This window comes from Maniola jurtina, chromosome 7 (genome assembly GCF_905333055.1).
Source record: "Maniola jurtina chromosome 7, ilManJurt1.1, whole genome shotgun sequence".
Lineage (NCBI taxonomy): Eukaryota > Metazoa > Arthropoda > Insecta > Lepidoptera > Nymphalidae > Maniola > Maniola jurtina.
In genome coordinates, this window is record NC_060035.1 from 1,905,742 (window position 1) to 1,926,847 (window position 21,106).

Sequence of the window (21,106 nt, forward strand, 5' to 3'; positions counted from 1 at the left end):
TTTTTTATTTCATCATAAAGTGCAATTCTATCCTTATTATTAGGTGGTGCCCGGGACTTCGTCAATTTAAATTCTGTTGGAGCTCTTTGATTTCCCGGTATTAGTTTATGTCACTCTCCAGATCTGTACCTTATGTATCCAATATCCATGCAAAAAAATTACGTCGGTCCGATGCGGCGTGATTAAAGAACAAACCAACGAAGAAACACTTTCGCATCTCTCATATTATTTAGTTGAGTATTTTCCCAATTTCTTTAGGCTTGAACCAGCTAGCTACTCATCTGATTTTAGCGTTTGCGCACTGGGATGCCCCTGGAGATGAACAAAGGATAAATGATTTTTGTTCCGGAAAACAAAAGGTTCCTGGGGGATTTTGAAAACTTAAATAGGTAGACGCAGAAGAAAGGGCTGACAAATATAGTAGGTATTAAGTATATAGGAACACTAGCACATTCCCGCGACTTCATCCATGTGGAATGTCCCCCCTTTAGGGGTTGATTTTTAAAAATCCTTTCTTAGCGATTGTCTACGTCATAATAGCTATCTGCATCCCTTTCAGCCATATCCATCCAGTAGTTTGAGCTGTGTGTTGATAGATCAGTCAGTCAGTCAGTTTTTCCTTTTATGTACATAGGTTTTTCAGATAATTATACACCGCAATAACCAGTGTAGATCGCTCCAGCTGCAGCTGTAGTAAGTTCTAACTAGTGCCAGTGCTAACAAGATGACGATTTTCACGGTCACGAGCGAGTAAACAAGATTCAGACGAGTAGGTACGTACTTCGCTGATTCTGTGGTTAAATACAGTGATTCAGTATTTACTCGTGTATTAAAAACTGTGCCAGTCAGACTGTTTTATTTTTCTTGAAGCTTTATATAAATCTTTAGCTACGCTAATTACCTATTTCAGTTTTTTCGCTTTGCAAACTTCGGAGTTAAGGGGGAAAATGATTTGATATCATTGGTTTTTTTTGTTATTTTTAGTTTTTGACTTATGATGATAAATGAAAAAAACTTTATCTAACAAAAAAAATCATTGTTTGACAGATTCCCAATACAAAAACTGTCAAAGTTTGAACGGCGATTGTGAAGCAGGCCCTTTAGGATTTTGTTATTTTTATCATAAGTCAAAAACTAAGGAGCATAATATAAATACTTTCATATTATGATATAAATACTTCACTTGATCTTTTTAACATACACATTCAATATTTGTATGTTAAATACATAAATATTGACAACCCTATACAGTATAATGGGTGGTAATCATTGTTATTAATTATGCATGCACGCTATGGTGATATTAGTGATTGTTATGTAAACATGGAGCTAATAGATTGTGCAGGAAAGTGTCACTGAGGAAGCCTGCGTATGTACGCTTTTATCAATAAGAATACAGAATTATGTTCTTCGACTTCTAAAGACGTAGATGGTAAACGAAAGAGGTAACATAATAATATTATGCAGCGGACTTCATTAAGGGTAACTAACTGCACGGGTCTGCCCGCGAAATTCAAAATATAAAAAAATATATAAAAAAATCTTAACTTGAAAGTGCCCAGTTTAAGAAATTAGTCATAGTGTCGATTATTTAGTGAATAACTCACGACAAACTTAACATTTTGTCTAAACTGAACACTTTTAAGTAAAGATATTTAAATAAACCTATGAAGATGATGCTGCCATTGGCGCAATTAGAATGCCATAAGCCTACTTTGTTGTACTTATTAGTTTAGACCCGTTTAGTGCGCCGTAAAACAAACCGATTTTGCGTGACGTCAGTTATCACTTTCATAGAATCAATATATAGGTAGTAGGTACATTTCTATATTTATACTCACGCAGCAAGCTTAGCTGACTGACTTTTTTCTTAGTTCTATCTCGCACAGGACACAGGTATGTCTACTGGACATCTGCGATTGCGAAGGCTCAGTGTATATTCTTTCCTTGGTTAAATATTATGAAAATTCTACAAGATAAGTATTGGTTTTATGTAAATATGACTAAAACCTGCTCGTAAAACCCAATTATAACTGGATGAGATTTTATACCTATGTATTTGTTCCGCTGAATTAATTTTCGAATTTGATAAGATAAAGAGATACAATGGCCTTGTCCTTTTATTACAAGGTATAATCAGATGCTGAAAAACCTTAAATATACCTATGTATATTGTAAAACGACATCTGATATCTGAGATGACATATTTATTAAACATCTTTAGGATTTATACACAGAAATCAGACTCTAATGCTATTAACCGATTTTCATCGACTATACAGAAAAGGTAGCAACAAGTGTTTTCAACCTAGCCTTAACAGCAAACAAGTCAACTGCGTAGCAGCACCGAGTCACGATAGTTATTATCTAGTAGCAATTGCCCGTCAATATTTCATGCGAGAATCATACTGATTGGGCTGGAACAGGTTGGTAGAATTTTGACCAGCGACATTTTTGTCGCTTTGCTGTGGTTCTGGCATGTTTAAAAGAACTGCTATTCACCGATTTTCATCGACTAAACAGAAAAGGTAGCAACAAGTGTTTTCAACCTAGCCTTAACAGAGCTCTCTCCGTCACTTACTCCATACAATCGTAGTTCCCATTTCATTTGAATATTAAGCAACCAAAGTCCATGAAATTTTGCAGACATAGTCTAGAAACTAATATCTGTGTCTGTGGTGTTTTAGATTTTTCTAAAAATATGTAGTTTTAAAATTACAGGGGTTCAAAGATTTGTATTTTTCTTTAAAAAAAGGCCCAACTTTGTGCTCGTTTTTCTAGACAACGAAGCAATTTAATGAAATTTGGAAAAACCACAGACCTAGAAAATTTAATGAATATCATGCAGTAAAAAAATTATCTTTATATATTTTATATTGTTATAATTATGTTGGAACTACGAAAACCAGAAATTACACCCAGAAATCTTGAAAATTTCGTGCTGTCTCGATTTCTGCAAGAGGGGTGGTGAGGTGCGGGGGACGACCAACCCCCGACGGTGACGGGAGGCGGAACTGACAGTCTAAACTGGTCTAAACACACGGGCCACATTTAAACTACACCCGACTCTAAACTTGTCGATAGGTCTAACTAAATACACTGGTACATTTGAACTTGCGCTAGACGTATGCGTTACCTACTCAGACGTTGCCTGTAGATAAAAATATGTCTCATGTTTGCTGGCAATAGCGCATGCATCAAACCCTGCAAGTTGCACCTATTCCTCACGCAATACGCAATTCCTCACGCAATACGCACAGCTTTAATATTATAATTTTTGACAATGTATACTATATGTAATGCCATATCACAGGTCACTCTCTGATTTATTGCTAACAATTTACTTCCAAATCAATTCCAAATGCAAAGAAATCTAAGTGTGTTCAATTCACACTGCCCAATACCAGGACCTTAAATGACATAAATTCATTGATTAATAATCATATGTTGAAAATAAAGGAGAACCCCGTGTTTCTCGGTATAACGTTAGATGCAAAGCTTCTATGGAACACCCACATATCAACACTTGATGGTAAACTCAACTCTGCTGCTTACACTGTTAGAAAAATTCGACAGGTACTGACGTGGAAACTGCAAAAATTGTATATTTTGCCTATATTCACTGTATTATGTCTTACGGACTCTTGCTATGAGATAAAGCGATAGATATTGAGAAAAAAATGTATTACAGAAAAGGACAGGACGTGCAATTTATAATTTAAAACCGCGCGCTGCCATACAATAAAAATATAAGGAAATAAGTACCTTATTTATTATCTTATAGTAGCTTTTAAATATATTTACAACTAGCTAATGCCCACAGCTTTGCTCGCGTGGATTTAGGTTTTTGAAAATCCCGATCCTTTCATTTCCCAGAACAAAAGTTGCCTCTCCGTAATAGCCCGTCCCCGGGATGCAACTTGTTTCTGTATCACGTAAGAACATTTAAACGGATGATCCTTTTCAAATCCCGAAGGATCACCAGGATTTAGGAATGCAATTTCTTACAGCATCAGGGTTGAGGTCAACGACAAAGTATTTACTTGGTATAGATACCTTCAATATCAATTAATAATCAACACTTTTTAAATCCCATTAGCTTTAGTAGTCAGGTCCCCTGCAACATCAGGATTGAGGAGTTGGAATCCAAATTTTTTATTGAACAATGTCGCAAACTTTCTTTATCGATTAAAAAAACTAGCCAAAATTACGCAGTTAGGTTACCTGCCAAATTTCATGGTTTTGAGTCAACGGGAAGTACCCTAGAGGTTTTCTTGACACACTCGACAGACAGAGAGATAGACAACAAAGTGATCCTATAAGAGTTCTGTTTTTCGTTTTGAGGTACGAAACCCTAGAAACGTAGGAACGGCATTCCGAACCAGTGGTAAATTTTTCTGACCATTCAAAAACACTTTGAAGTTTACCTAAAAGTTTACAGGAATAAAAATTAATCATTGTATTCCATTCCATTTCATTCTATTCCATTCTGTTCAAAGATAAATAGATTATAAAAATATTTGTCACCGAAACAATACCTAATTTAGGATACATCAACCAATATCAACTTTACTGATGACAATCTGACTATTACCAAAGTGAACGACTACTATAATATCTATTATATACGACTAACATAATATGTATTATAAATTGTGTGCCGTTTGCATTCTCACTAAGTTCTCATTAAGTTTGTTTTATTTGGTTAAACTTTCTGGCATTTATATTGTTATGACGTTTAATTGGCAAACAGTCTGTTTATTGGCTGAAACTCAAAAATTCAGCCAATCACAACAAATAAAATATTTTAATAATGATTGATGCAGCTTTCTGTAATCGAAAACAAAATATTTGACATTAACTTGAATGTGACAGTGATTTCCGAGTAGGGTTGCCAGAGGCCCCGTATTTTACTGGTTACTGGTTGGTATTTCAGGATACAGAAACCCGTAATTATGAAAATAAAATATGAGGCAAATAAAACTAAATATTTTTAGGGTTCCGTACCTCAAAAGCAAAAAGGAAATAGGATCAATTCGCTGTCTGTCTGTCTGTCCGTCTGTCTGTCTTTCCGTCTGTCCGTCTGTCTGTCTGTCCATCTGTCCGTCTGTCCGTCTCTTCGTCTGTCATGTGTTCATGAACAAATATTAGTATTTTCAATTTTCAATGTAACTAAATATTAAATCAAGTGGGTTATTATATGAAAGGACTTTACCAGTACATTCTAAGACAGATTTTTATTTATTTTTATGCATATTTTTTTTAATGCATAACAGTTTTGATTTCTTGTGTAAAATGTCGAAAAAAAATACCCGAATACGGAACCCTCGGTGCGTGAGTCTGACTCGCACTTGGCCGGTTTTTTACAAATTCAGCCGGGCTGGCTTGCGAAACCAAACGCTGACGTTATGTCCAGTAGAAAGAATACATATTTTCCTTGTGCGACAATGCGTAGAATAATACCTGCGTAGCCGAAACCCACTCGATTTTGATCATGGCCGTAGCCAAAGAGGCGGAGGTTGGTTTTAGGATCTAAGCCTTTTTTTATACAAGTTAGCCCTTGACTTTAATCTCTCCTAGTGGTAATAGTGCAGTCTAATTTCTTGGCCGGTAGGGCCATACTAACCATATAACTAGCCATGACCCAAGCCTCCCACCAGACCAGAAATTTAGAAATGGCCACTGCGTCTGGGAGACCGTCAAAAACCTAAACCTAAAATAATACTTACACTATTTCTTGCATTTGCTTACCAATTTTTTTTGGAAATATATCAAACATTTCGCGCTCGCTTCACTCGCGTTTTGAATTTGTATTACTTGGTGTATGCCCCGCAATTTCGTCTGCATGAATTTAGGTTTTTAGAATAGAATAGAATAGAATTAACTTTATTCATTGGATCAACATACAGGTAATACAAAACACACTTAAAATATAAAACTTAAAAAATAAATAAAACTTAAAATATAAAATATATAACTTAAAAACTAACTTAACTTAAACATGGTGTTGAGTACCTGCTATATGTTGTGCCAACGAAAAGGCCCGAACTCAGCTTAATGTTGTGGGTACACAATGTACCCACAACGCTGGTATTCTGTTCGGGCCCAAACGAGGGAAGTTCTGGAAGTTATTGTAATTCTGTAAACTGTTAATTCAAAATAAAACTAAAATAAAACATAATTAAAAATAAAAATTACTTATGATTAAAAATAATAATTTCTCTAACGTAATATTATCAAAAATTATTTTTATTTTTAAAATTATTTTTAAAAATTCCGTGGGGGATTTTCCGGGATAAAAAGCTTATGTTCGTTTCTGGGGTGCAAGTTACCTCTGAATAGTAAGTATCAAAATTTTGGTAAAGAAGTATCTTGCTATGGCTAAACTCGTTTCCCTTTCACTTATTTTTTTCTGTATTGAACCAAAAACACTTACGCTCACTGCGCTGCGCTTTTTCATTGTTGTATTTTATTCCACTATCAATTAATTGAAAGGCGAAATTCAACTAACCAGGTAATTAGCCCATAAAGTTGAGCGAACGTATTTTTCCTCATGACAGGATTCAGTTCCGGCCCTGATAAAACCTCTCCCGAAATCAATTCCTGGCTACGGCCATGGTATTGATACTTTGAAGGTGGAATTACAAGTTAAATGTAATTTTAAGTTAACATGCATTTTGTTTTACAAAATGAAGAGTTTTTAAAAGCTATTGAAATAAATAAATAATCTTTTATTTAAAACCACATTGCAAACACAGTTCACCGATCAAGACCCGGCAACATACAGAGAAAAAATACAAAACATACAAATAAACTAAAATATCTAAATAAGCTTTCAGAGAGAACCACCGCCTATTTCTTCAAATACAATAATAAACAATACAATAATACAACAATATATAAGAAACAATGTCTCCCGTAAACAAATCTAAACCCCGTATTTTGATGGTGGTAGCCTGTAAATCTAAAAGAGGCAGGTGGCAACCCTACACCTACCCTACACCTAGACAGAATGAAAAATTTGTTTTCATTACTCGGCAGGCCTACTGCCAAAGTTTGACAGAAAGTGTGGCGGTAGTTGTGACCTCTGATTGGCCGACTCTCTTTCACTATTTGCTAAAATTGATGATTGCAACAACAATTTTTGCTTTTTTGTAATCGAAAACAGAACACGGACGTCAAACAGGTTGACTAATTGCAATCATTTCTGACCGGCTAACATTGTTCCGCTAGTGGCTCAAACTCACTGTCGCAGCAAGAACATGGTAAATTCAGCCAATCACAGCAATTTGAATTGGATATCACAAATGTACCGATCTAGGAACCGAGAATGCACGAACCAGGGCAAATAGAGATAAGAACAATAATATCATACGTAGGAAATCGACGGGGGCTTGTTGACAAGTATCCTCTTAACAGCAAACAAGTCAACTGCGTAGTAGCACCGAGTCACGATAGTTATGATCTGATATCTAGTAGCAATTGCCCGCTAGTAGGTCATGCGACAATCGTACTGATTGGGCTGGGACGGGTTGGTACAGTATCGCGTTCCGATTTACATATTACCTATTTGTCTAGCTGTTGAACTCTGACCGAACACTTCATAGGGTATCTCTGCAAATATATAGTTCAAGGTCAATATTCTCCCTATTTCTGATTAGATACCTAATTTATCTTGGTTTTCGAATATATCCACAAAGATATTATGTTTTATTCATTATTATAAGGTTTCACTTCTTTGACAATCTCCACTGACTGCCATTTTTTTTTTACCATGTGACATGTATAGTTCGCGACAGGTAGACATGGCAATCGGGGTATGAGGTGGAGAGGCGCCCCGCACACCTCGACGTCCCCGTGCGGATACGCGTGTGTGCGGGGTGTCTCCTCCCCGATTGCTATGTCGACGTGTCGCGAACTCTACTTATTTATGCGAAGACAATGTACCTACTTTTCAGATTACCGAGCTATCCTGCAGATTCTATGAATAGATTATGGTTTATGAGAGACCAGCTAACTAACCTAGATCTTCGACAATGTTAGACTTTTTTTTTAATTTACAGTTACAGACTAGCGCTTGGCTGCAATCAGACCTGCTAGCAAGTAATGATGCAGTCAATGGCCGATTCACACTAATTGCGTACACGTGACACGTGTGTAGTGACGCGCGTAAACCCCTAACACACCGGGTTACGCATACGTCCACGCTTTACGCAAGCGGTGTCCCATGTTTCATACAGTTCCATACATTACAACGCTTACGCAACGCTTACGCAGCCTGTGAGAACGAGCTGTAAGATGGAGCGCGCTTGCCTAGACATGATTGGCCTATTCACTCTTGACTTGGAGATACCCATATTAAAAGTGGAAGGGAAAACTGATGCCGGAAGGGCGCGGGCGTTCCGAGGCGTTCCATATTCTAGCGAAATTGCTTCTAGGATCTAAACTCTACATAACTAGTTGAAATATTAACGTTATCGACTGTATATTTTCTGTTGTCATGTATTTAGTAAGATGATAATCGAAATGATATATTTCATGTAATAATACGTGATTTATTTACATAATTATAAATATTGTAATGTAATTGTAATATGTAATTACATTAGTTAAATGGTAAACCGCAAACCTCAGCTGACAACACAGCATCGCATTACAAAATTGTTTAGGTTGTTGTGGCCAATGATACTGGCCAAGTGCGAGTCAAACTCGCGCACCGAGGGTTCCGTACTCGGGTACTTTTCCCGACATTTTGTACGATAAATCAAAAATTAATTAAGCGTAAATTAAATAAAAATCTGGTTAAGAATGCCCTTGTACTTGTGAATGCACAGGTGCAAAGCCCTTTCATATGATACCCCACTTGGTATAGCTATCTTACTTTGAAAATTATAAATACTATTATTATTTGTTCATCAACACATTTTAATTAGTTTGTGATGTAACCACAAATTCACGGTTTCGGTTTTTTTAACCCCCGACCCAAAAAGAGCGGTGGTATAAGTTTGACGTGTGTATCTGTGTATCTGTCTGTGGCATCGTAGCTCCTAAACGAATGAACCGATTTTGGTTTAATTTTTTTGGTCGAAAGGTGGCTTGATCGAGTGTTCTTAGCTATAATCCAAGAAAATCGGTTCAGCCGTTTGAAAGTTATCAGCTCTTTTCTAGTTTTCTTATTAGACCGGTTATTTAATTTATAGAAGTTTTTGTGTCGGGGGTTTTTTAATTTTTAATGTTATTCCTTCACTTGTGCTATAAGACCTACCTACCTGCCAAATTTCATGATTCTAGGTCAACGGGAAGTAAGCACTCAGATCTTTGACATTTCTGAGAGGAATCGGATGCAGAAATCGATAAAATTTTAGGTTCTGATAACAGTTTTGGCAGTGACATGCCTACTCCAGTTTCCAGAATGACTAATCGATACCCGTCGCGTGGTCGGCGGTCGGCTGGCGGCATGCCATCGAAAGCGATCCTATTGTTGCCAGTACTTGGCAATGTGCCAGATTTTATTCACATAACCATAACACATTTCCATAAATCACTATTTGTGCTGCCGTATTACTTAAATGTCATTGATATTATGCAAAACCCTTTCACCTTTTTCAGTGATAAAGAAAATTAATAGTTTTATAGCAATGATATTATGTAGTATACAAAAATACGAATAACTATTGAGTTTCATTTTAAGTAACGTCACAGTTCAGACAGTTAGAGAACTTCTAACAAAACGTCGAGGCTTCGACATCTTCTTAACAGGGCTCTCTCCGTCACTTACTCCATACAATCGTAGTTCCAATTTCATTTGAATATTAAGCAACCAAAGTCCATAAAATTTTGCAGACATATTCTAGAAACTAATATCTGTGCCTGTGGTGTTTTAGATCTTTCTAAAAATATGTAGTTTTAAAATTACAGGGGCTCAAAGATTTGTACGTGAATTTTTAAGACCGCGTAACTTTGAAACCGAATATTTTAACAGAAATCTGGAAAACCACAGGCATAGATATTAGTTTCTAGAATATGTCTGCAAAATGTCATGGACTTTGGTCGCTTAATATTCAAATGAAATTGGAACTACGTTTGTATGGAGCGAGTAACGGAGAGACCCCTTTTAATGTAACCTGCATTCTAATGAATAAAATTATTATTATTATTAACACAGGTAGCCCTAATGTAGCCCTATTTTTCTTTAATTATACCTCATTGCTTCGTCCTTTGAGATTAGGTATACATTGTAGTAATACGTCAAAGTATTGCCTTTCTACCACTTATTTGAAAGCAGAAAATCTGCAGTTCTATTTTTTGTATTTTTTGTTGGTATCACTGGAGCGTTCCCATCTCATTCGCGTTTTAGTGCCTCGCCGATCACCACGTTATTCAAGTTTTAAAAGACGTTACAAAAGCGTAGTCACCAAAACGATAGTGATTTATTTATTTATTTATTTGTTACATATTTTTATGTTATAAGGTTTTATTATAATAGTGTCTGGTGATATGATATCACTATGCAATTAATGTTTTGTACATTGCGATGTTACCTTGACATATGACAACATGGCGATGTTACTTTCACGTGATTTGGAATTCCGGACCATAAGGTATTTCAGTGAAGACGTGTTACCTAATTCTAAACATATTATGAATAGCTTCTGGGACTGTTTACGAATCAAACTAGTGATATGATATATATGATACGTCACTTGGAATCCCGAAATAAAAAGGTATTTACAGTGAAATGTTGCCTACTTCTAAGGATATTGTGAAAATTTGCTAGGATTATTTCCATATCACACTAATAAAATACGACATTACTTTCCTATTGTGTTGTGTACATCTTGTGGGGATGTGACCTTCACATCAATTAGAATCCCGGAACATGAAGGTGTTTACAGTGAAATGTTATTTATTTCTTGGGATATTGTGAATAGTTGCAAGGACTATTTCCGTATCACACTGAGAATATGACATCACTTTCCTATTGTGTTGTGTACATCTTGTGGGGATGTGACCTTCACGTTAATTGGAATCCCGGAACATGAAGGTATTTAACAGTGAAATGCTGATATTGTGAATAGTTGCTAGAACTATTTCCGTATCACACTGGTGATGATATGACATCACTTTCCAATAGTGCTGTGTACATCTCATGGGGATGTAACCTTCACGTCATTTGGAAGCCCAGACCATGAAGGTATTTACAGTAAAACGTTACCTATTACTAATGATATTGTGAATAGTTGTTAGGACTATTTCCGTATCAGACTAATGGAATGATATCAATTTCCAATCGGTGTTGTGTACATCTCATGGGGATGTTACCTTCACATCATTTGGAATTCCGAAAGCTTTGAAAATATTATCGTGATGGAATACATTTAAAAAGGAATATTATTACCTTTACTTTGATTATTATTTGTGAATGAAATGTGTCTACATGAATCATGAGATATCAAGTGCTATTATCGAGTAAAAATGAGATCATTTGAGATTTACGCATATTAAATACCTTCTTCATACCTTCATATAGTTTATACATTTATGTTGCGGTCTTCTAATAAGGATGTACCCTTTCGCTACTGATAGAAAAGTTAAGGGTAGATGGTTTAAAATACCTACACTTTTTTGTTTATAAATTATTATAATACCATTGTACAGACGGATTACAACTCGAACCCGAGTTAGTGCCAATGATTGTTGTCGAAACGCAGCCAAGCACGTCAACCATAAAATTAAGCCATCGTCAAGAAAAAACTAGTCTTCGCTTCGCTTTATCGGATATGCTCATGAGGAAGCTCTCACTCATTTTTTCTCTTTAGAATAAAGTGATCAGTCCGTAAATTAATTATTATTAAAGATCCAGCCAGACTGATGTGCGATACCCAGCACAACGAATCTATGACAAGAAAAAACTTCATATTCTTTTTTAATAAAGAAAAATATTAAAGATCAGCTCATACAGAAATAGACTGTGTCTTATACAGCGTGAAGCTAGCCGATACATTCGGGCTTGTAATATTATGATCCGGTGCCAAGATATGAATAATCCCACCCGCAAGAAAACCTCCTGCAACGCAGAAGCCGACACCGGCTCCTATCCAGACTTTAAACCAGGAGCATCCGCTCCCGGCAATACAACAAGCGAGAGCAACGATTATATACGAAGTACGAACCCACGAAGTCACCGCGCTCACGGCAGCTGTGACAGTCGCCGCGCCGCCGGCGCGGGCAATGTCACCGGGGACCCTCGTCACTGCACCCGGTACGTTCCGCAGGAACGTTCATTCTACTTTTAGGACTAATGGCAATCAATTAATGACCCAGTCATACTATTGTGGGTAAGAGGATACGGGATTCCATTTCTAAAACCAGTATCTTAATCTCACGACCCAGCATGCCTCCTATCATCTGAATATAATATCATAGACTTTATGTTTAGTGAAGTTATACTTATCACAATGTGATTCGTGTGAAGGATCGTTTCCTTCTTTTCATTTTTTATTATAAATCCAATGGAAATAACAGACTTATAATAAGTCTAAAATTCTTAAACGAGTGGGTGCTTACATAACAACATTAAGGTCAATTACAACTACATCAATGAATAGTTGGATGGCCACGTTAGATTTATTTCTTAGGAGTTATAAAAGATTTTACTACCTATCTATAGAAAGTATCTACGATTTAAAATGAACGAGAATTATTCCAATTTAATGGTTTACTATTTTGGTCTGAATATACTTTCCGCCTCTCGTCTTTACAAAACTACGAGTACTAAAGCCGGTGATTTATGTATTTACTCAGATTTTTGGGTTACTTGTCAACTAGGTATATACATAACATATATTTACAAGATATAGTTGATTTTTAAAATTTATCAGGGTTATCTAAAATTATTTTACAAACAATAAATACTTTAGAGTTCTTAAGATTTATCATCAATGTAAAAAAGAGCTGTACAGCCCGAGTACCTACTGTGCGCAAATATTGCAATTACCTGATTTAAAAAAAAAAAAAAAATACGTTGACCCGTCTGAAGAAAAATGATATTTAATCAATCAAGAGCTAAATTTACATACAAAACTCGTTGTTAATGACTTACTGCGACTTGCCCGCGATTTAGTAAGTAGATACGGTACACCTACAAAAACGGACAGAAAGATGTTTTAAATATCTTGTTGTGTAATGCAAATCACTAAGATAGCTCAGCATTGACACATCAGCATTCAGCACAGTCTTTGCAGGATTATTTACATAATGGTAAAAATCTATCGAAGTGACAGTCAATCCTATTTGACAAAATAGACTGTCTAGAATTATTTTATTTTTTTCGGATGCTAACGATATAGGGTAGGGGCGACACGCTGTGAGAAGACCACCGATGGCCAGTGGATTCTGAGTTTAGTTTTGAATCTGTCAAACATATGAAGTAGCTAAAATTACTGACTGTTTTTTTTGGACTTTCAGGTTTTCAAAAAATGGAATCTATAAAAAAAAAAAAGGCATTTTATTGCGTACGACAATAAAGTGCTCTCTTTCCTATTTAACTATATAGATGGAATTAGATGTCCACTTCTTACGAGAATATCAAAATCTATAATTATGCTGTGAAGCTCACAGGAGATTTGTGTTCGCTTCATACATTAGTTTAAAAAACAACGGGAAACGGGAACTAGAAGAACATGTATTTAAATAAATAGTACCAGCCTTAGGGCAACCACATGTTGGTTTTTTTTTGCATCAAAAAAAAAAAAAAAAACCCCTGGTTTCCACCATTTCAGAGCCTTCTCTGTTCGGTTCTAAATTCAATTTAGACATAATGATAATGCATTATCTGTTTTCAGCCACCCTGTTGATTGCATATTATGTTGGTTGCATGGAAGTTATCAAGACGGTAGTAGTACCGTCTTGATAACTTCCAGGAGGAGAGAGTAGAGAGGAGCGTAGCACCGTCATCTTTGTATATATTATGATCAACTTCGCAAGATGGTGTTGGGTTAGTTTTTTGTAAAAAAAAAAAAAAAAAATAGGCGCACACGACAGAACGAACTCTGTGTCCTGAAATAAAGGTATATTGTATATTATGAAGCGTCAACTCCGATGAAAATGTCTATCTGAATTAGCCGGTCAGGCTATAAGCTTGATGGGTTCATAAAACACAGCCATGGCTCAGCTCTATCGTTGATCCTAGGTTCGAGAGTAACGTCTGTTTTTTCATCGTCCTCCAGTCCCAAGATTTGATGTTGTTACACCATGAGATCTGTCCATAGTTTTAGAATTTTTGTTAATTGGAATCCAAATAACAATTTGAATTTAGAATATTTGATTAACGTCACATTACTCATGCTGGTATAATTACACATAAGGTGCAAACCATATTTTGAAAATTAATTTAGATACGTAGTGTAATTGTTAATAATAATATTAATTTAACAAACATCAGTCGAAATACATGACCTAACAAGATCGTCATACCCAGATTCAGCTCAACCTTGCCTAAATGTTCCTTTCTAATAAACATTCACCGAAGATAACTTTATCCAGCAGAAAAATTGTTAGAATACATCGATAGAATGTAACCCCTACGAAATAAAAAAAAAAAAAAAAAAATGCCCCATTACAATAGTAAGATTTAAGAGTCCGCATAAATCGGTATCTACGAACAGTATCAGTCAGTGGATAAAAATATAATACTTCTATATATTTTTTTTTCGCTTATTCCGTCAGGCATGCAGCTACCTCCGCAGCTCACAGTAAAGGTATCAATATTGATATACCTAATACGAAATACAGCGGCCTTAGCGTGGGCAACTCTATGCTGTGTGCCAGAGTTTATCGTAGAGGTATTCAATGTGATCAATCTAATCAGATTGCTCTATCACTCCTATTATTTATTATTATTTATTATTCATAAATCAATCTGGAACACTGAGCAGCTGATTAAAATTTATTTTAAGTAAAATAAATTTGAATCAGCAGCTTTAAAAGTATTTTATTTTTACTTATAATACAGTGATTATAAAAATCACTAAGTATCTACTTAAATACGGATGAAGTAACCGTAATTATGATAATATCTTTTATTTATTTTTGGCTTTATTTTGCTTGTCAAAATTGATAATATAAATACAATATTATTAAACCTAGAAGTGTTTTAATATTTCACTATCTTTCAAAATCTACAATGTATACCTAATCTCAAAGGACGAAGCAATGAGGTATAATTGATGATTAAACGAACTTACCTGAAGTGAAGTTCTATCCCAATTATACGAGTTGCTTCGTCCGAAGAGATTAGGTCCCTCCCAGCCCTAGGACCCCTGATAAGTGAAATATTAATGTTCCAGGCAGGCTTTCAACTAAATGAGATGGGAACGCTCCAGTGATACCAACAAAAAATACAAAAAATAGAACTGCAGATTTTCTGCTTTCAAATAAGTGGTAGAAAGGCAATACTTTGACGTATTACTACAATGTATACCTAATCTCTTCGGACGAAGCAACTCGTATAATTGGGATAGAACTTCACTTCAGGTAAGTTCGTTTAATCATCAATTTTACGTCACCATAGGCTAATATTTGACATATCGTCTATTCAAGATCACACCGAGAGTTCCCTCACTCTAGTTCAACCCGACGGTGTTCTGGAATTTTAGATGAATGTCAAAAGTTCAATATTTTTTGTCACAGAAGGAAAGGCAACACCTTCTGACTTTCAGCAGTAACAACTAAATACTTAGCTAACTTAATAGACCGTGTGTTATTTTGTCAAAGCACCTGAACTTTGACGCACGCAACACGAATTATCATAAAGCCTTTGGTTATGGAACGAGTCATTGAACCTCATTGAACTTAGCTACTTCTAGCGTGTAACATATCGCGGTGCGCGTGTAAACAGAAGGTCAAAAAGGTCCGATGCTAACCTTCATTATTTATATTTTAAGCGTAAAGCGGGCAGACGGCCTGACTAGATGAGAGCTGAAAATATTCGCTGCCATTTGTTGAAGCATTTGTTACCGACGACGTACCTATCTATCATTTTAGATTCTATTAAGTCTCTAAGGCCGGCCATACACGGGCAGCTTGAAGCAGTCAGCTGCGACTGCATAGTGAACAACAGTCTTTTATTTGTATACATACGTGGAAACGCTGGGGGGTAGTTGTGACTGCCCCGGGCGAATAGCAGCAGTTATATAGAATAGGCAGCTTGAAGCTGTTGATCAGTAATTGCTAGAGTGGTCCGGGTATTTTGATCACTGGCAAACTGTTCGAGCTGCCAGTGTAAGGCCGGCCTAAGGCAGCGTAATTCCCTACAATAGACCTATATCCAGCAATAGACCGATCGACGATGAAGTCTCTAAGATAATATTCCCCATTGAACAACTGAAATTTCACCCTCACCACCTGGGTGCCTGGTGCACATCGACCGCACGTTGTGCCAGATACTTTTTCCATGCACATGCAAACTCAATCAACTCCCATCGGCGGTATTCCCACTAGATTACAACATGGGGTTATTCAAGGGACGGACCAACAAATTCCTGATAGGCCGGCAACGCATCAGCGGTACCTCTGGTGCTGCTAATGTTCATGGGCGACTGTAATTACTTAACATCAGGTGACCGGCCTGCTCGTATACTCGCTATTTTTTATTAAAAAAAACTGCAGTGCAACCAACTATGTATTACTCTTGAGCGCAAAGCAGTAAGCAGTCTTCTCATCCTGAGAGAAACCTATGGTCAGTTTTTTTTTTTTTTTAGAATATTAGCCATGTTAAATGACTAATATTCCCTTTTCCTCTCCAACTAAGCGTCAGGCTTGTGCTAGGAGTAGGTACGACAATAGTGCAACGGGCGGGGTTTGAACCGTCGACCTTTCGGTTTTCAGTCTACTCCTTTACCGGTTGAGCTATTGAGGCTCAAATTCAGTAGTGGGCCGTCGATGAGCTGAGATGAGATGGTGACGCTGACTCACCTAAGCTGAGCGCAGTACAGCTGGTGCGGGATGGCGGTCAAGACGCCGGCGCCGTCGCCCGTGTCGTTGTCGCAGGCGCATGCGCCTCGATGCTCCATGCGTTTCGCGAGAGTCTCTGCATCTCGGACGATCTGAGGAAGTCATAATTTTTGAAACTTGCTTTCATAGAAATCCGAAGATTTGTATAGATTTTAGACAAGACGTCTTGAAGGCTTCAGGGATCAAAGAAGAGAAACGTAAGTTTTATAAATGTGGTTGGATGGTATGACAGGGTGGATACTTACTGGAAAAAACTGCTAGGAACCAACATCAAATCTTTTCATGTATCTGTGTGGATGAGGATAGGAGTGGTCTAGATCTGGCAGTGATACACTATCCGGCTGACCGAATATTACCTAAGTATAATGTATAAATAACAAAGCTACTGACATATCGCGATAATAAAATACATGTCTACCTAAGGGCTGCCAAATCTAACTATAATCTTCAGACAGGTCGCTGGAATGGTGCGGCAAGTGCAAATGTCACGATTACAAGTCTGAGTGGCTGCAACGCACAAGAATTACGAGACATTATATTATACTAGCTGACGCCCGCGACTTCGTCTGCGTGGATTTAGGTTTTTCGATATCCCGTGGGAACTTTTTGATTTTTCGGGATATAAAGTAGCCTATGTGCTAATCCAGGATATTATCTATCTCCATTCCGAATTTCAGCCAAATCCGTCCAGTGGTTTTTGCGTAAAGGAGTAACAAACATACACACACACACACACATACAAACTTTCGCCTTTATAATATTACTAGCTGACGCCCGCGACTTCGTCCGCGTGGATTTAGGTTTTTCGAAATCCCGTGGGAACTCTTTGGTTTTCCGGGATAAAAAGTAGCCTATGTCCAGGATATTATCTATCTTCATCCCGAATTTCAGCCAAATCCGTCCAGTAGTTTTTGCGTGAAGGAGTAACAAACATACACACACACACACACACACACATACAAACTTTCGGCTTTATAATATTAGTGTGATAGTAGTGTGATGTGATATCATGACTCCTGATATTTATTTATGAACGGCAAAAAATCGTCATCACACATATCTGACCAGAAAGTGATATGCTTGGCTGTTCAGTTGATGTACAGCGGCTTGATTGCGGTAAAATGACAGCTACATTTTGACCAATGCAATCACCTCTGATAGGTTGACGCTCGCTCACTATTGGCTATAACGCATTGTTGCAACAAGAACACTACAAATGCAGCCAATCACAACAATTGGGATTGTAATAATGATAGATGCAGGTTTTCAGAACCTCAACCAACCTACAGGTATCACTGAGTGATAGTCTATACATATAATAAAATTGTAGAAAAGTGGTGTCTGTACAATGGAAATATATAAAAAAAAAGTAGCAGGGGTTGTTATTATATCGATGCCGAACCCGAAATTGTAATTAATTTTTTTTTTGTCTGTTTGTCTGTGTGTTTGTGCACGCTAATCTCAGAAACGGCTTATTCGATTTAGATACGGTTTTCACTAATATATTGTAGTAAGCTTCACTTAGGATTTAGTGTTTATTTCATGTCAATCGGATCATAAATAAAAAAGTTATGTCAATTTAAAGAATCACGGCGCCTCGCGCCTGAGCGTCCGTGGCTATATAAAGCGCGAAAAGTCACTATTCCACGCGAACGAAGTCGCGGGCACAGCTAGTATTTAGTATTTCATTTATATTTGATAACAGTAACTACTTTTTTTTTTTTTTTCAATAAGCCAGAAGAAAGGTTTAAGATTTTGGAATGCTTGGATAGATTACTGCCTACCTGGAAAAATTCAGTTGAGAGCAATACAGTTATTAGGTATCTTACATGAGCAGATAATAAATAGATATGCTCCGTATTTTGAATTGTTGTAGTATTTTAAAACCACGTACAAGAACTGAGATCTGTAGGTAGTGCTTACTTTGCCTACCTTACTAAGGAGTTCAAATGTGACAGATGTGAAATTGTTATCTTAAGATTTATTGTTAGATTAATTTACTGGTTCTATAGCACATTGTACAAGTTTATTTATTTGATTTTTTTTTCTGTTCTACTGTTGCCAACGCACAGTTCAAACATGCATGGTCATGCAGATAGCTATTATGATGTAGACATCTGCTAAGAAAGGATTTTAGAAAATTCAACTCCTAAGGGAGTAAAATAGGGGATTGAGATTTGTGTAGTCTACACATACAAAGTCGCAGTCATAACCTAGTTACTAATATTAATACTCACTTTATGAGAACGTTTGCCGTCGATGGCAACAATGAAACCAACTCCGCAGGCCTCGTGCTCGTTCTGTGGGTCGTACAAGCCTTGCTTGGGCGGCCCTTCCCACTCCATACCTGCCACAGACAGACAAAGTAATGCAAACACACATCACACTCATCTGGTTAATTGCAGATGGTTGTGAAGGCTGTTGAACTCCTGTGTGTCACTCGTTTTGGTCCCAGCAGAATACCAGCGCTCAGGATTTATTTTTTAAACCTGCAGCACTAATGCTGAGCCAGTGTCTTTTCATCTTGTGCCATGTGGATGTATACTTTGTGCACAAAATGAATAAATTAGTTTTCTTTCTCACAAACTGTGTGCAATATTCTTCCCTGGTGCAGTGGTCTCTTATAAGTGGGAGGCTCTGGGTTTTATCCCTAACAGGGGCAATTTGGGCAGTTATTTTTTTTTTTAAATTGGCTCAGAAACCAATATGAGAGAATACATAGACGGATATAGAGAGGGAGGTATACATAGAGATATATTTGTGACAGCCACCAATTAGATCACTTTACATTTTCATGAGCAGTCATGGAATTGTGGTTAAGATGTCTACCTCGGATTCATGAGGTCATGGGTCAGATCCCTGTCATACTTCTCAAACTATTCAGAATTATATGCATTCTAAGCATTTAAATAATACTTGTTTTACCTACTGGTGTAGACAACATTGTATTCAAAATTATGTGCAGTCTAAGCAATTAAATATGACATGATTTAACAGTGAAGCACAACATTGTAAGGAAACCTGCATGCCTGAGAGTTCTCAAAGGTGTATGAAGTCTGCCTGCACTTGACCAGCATGGCCTAAGTACCCAAGTCCTTCTTATTCTAAGAGGAGACTGTATTCAGAAGTGGCCGGTGATGGGTTAATCATGATGATCTTTAGGGGCCTACAACTACTTATATATACTTACTAGATTGCTTACTGAAAATATGTCCTTTAAACATCTAGTCTACCACTAGTAAAAGCTGAACTAAGCTATGACATTGAAGTGATGAGCTTTACATACATCGCTGTTTATCCATCCTAGCTATATATAGCACATCTTTAGTGGAACAGCATACCGAGCTTCTACGACAGCAGCAGTGCTCTAATATTTTGGAAGTACCTATGATGAAACATAAGTACCTACTTATTCTTACAGTAAATCAAAGAGAAATACAAGCAAATAAATTAATAAAAGAACCATTTTACCTAGATAATCATAACAAATATTATTTCTAGAGTTAGGTAACTACAATAGGATGATTGATTTGATAAATAACTTAGAACTGCGCAGTTCTTTGACTGAGGCCGCGGGTGCTTATGGAATTGTTTTGTATGAAGGTAGAGTTGAGTTTAGTTTGCTCCGAGTTAACCACGTACGCATAATACACGTGGGCACTTTGGCAGTATGATCGGCAGTCGTTTAGTAGGAGAAAATACATTTCTGAATGCACCGAATTCCTTACCTCAAAGTAGGTTCGATTGAAAAACGAAACTGTGCACGTTTAACGCACTATGTTATGTTAGCACTTTTACAGACTCACGCTGTACAGAAACACTATAGTTTTAGTTAGGATTTGTAGTAAATACACTGGAAAATGCCGGCAAATTGTAGTGACCCTCAGCAGTCGACTACACAAACCGGTGATCCGCGATTGACTGATTGATTTGAACGAAACACTGAATGAGATTCGGGGTTAGCGAATGAATGTCATATGGACGCTTGTGATTGGTTAAGCCAAGGCTAGCCTTGCTGTAAATGTTGCTATATGCATGAAAAAGTTATTGCCTGCAATTTTTAACATTAATTCAAAATTTACAAACATATAAA

General features: G+C 36.9%; 1 protein-coding gene across 3 annotated transcripts in view; it reads right to left on the reverse strand.

The window, feature by feature from the left end:
- Positions 1-20,923, reverse strand: part of LOC123866946 (glutamate synthase [NADH], amyloplastic) — an 80,959-nt gene extending 60,036 nt beyond the window's left edge. For all 3 annotated transcript variants that reach the window (XM_045908744.1, XM_045908742.1, XM_045908741.1), the window contains exons 1-3: positions 20,742-20,923; positions 19,251-19,360; positions 16,975-17,105 (exon numbers count right to left, since the gene is read on the reverse strand). In XM_045908744.1, the coding sequence (XP_045764700.1) occupies positions 16,975-17,105; positions 19,251-19,358 (239 nt within the window). In that variant the 5' untranslated portion in view covers positions 19,359-19,360; positions 20,742-20,923. The remainder of the gene's footprint in view (positions 1-16,974; positions 17,106-19,250; positions 19,361-20,741) is intronic.
- Between the last annotated feature and the right edge of the window lie 183 nt (positions 20,924-21,106).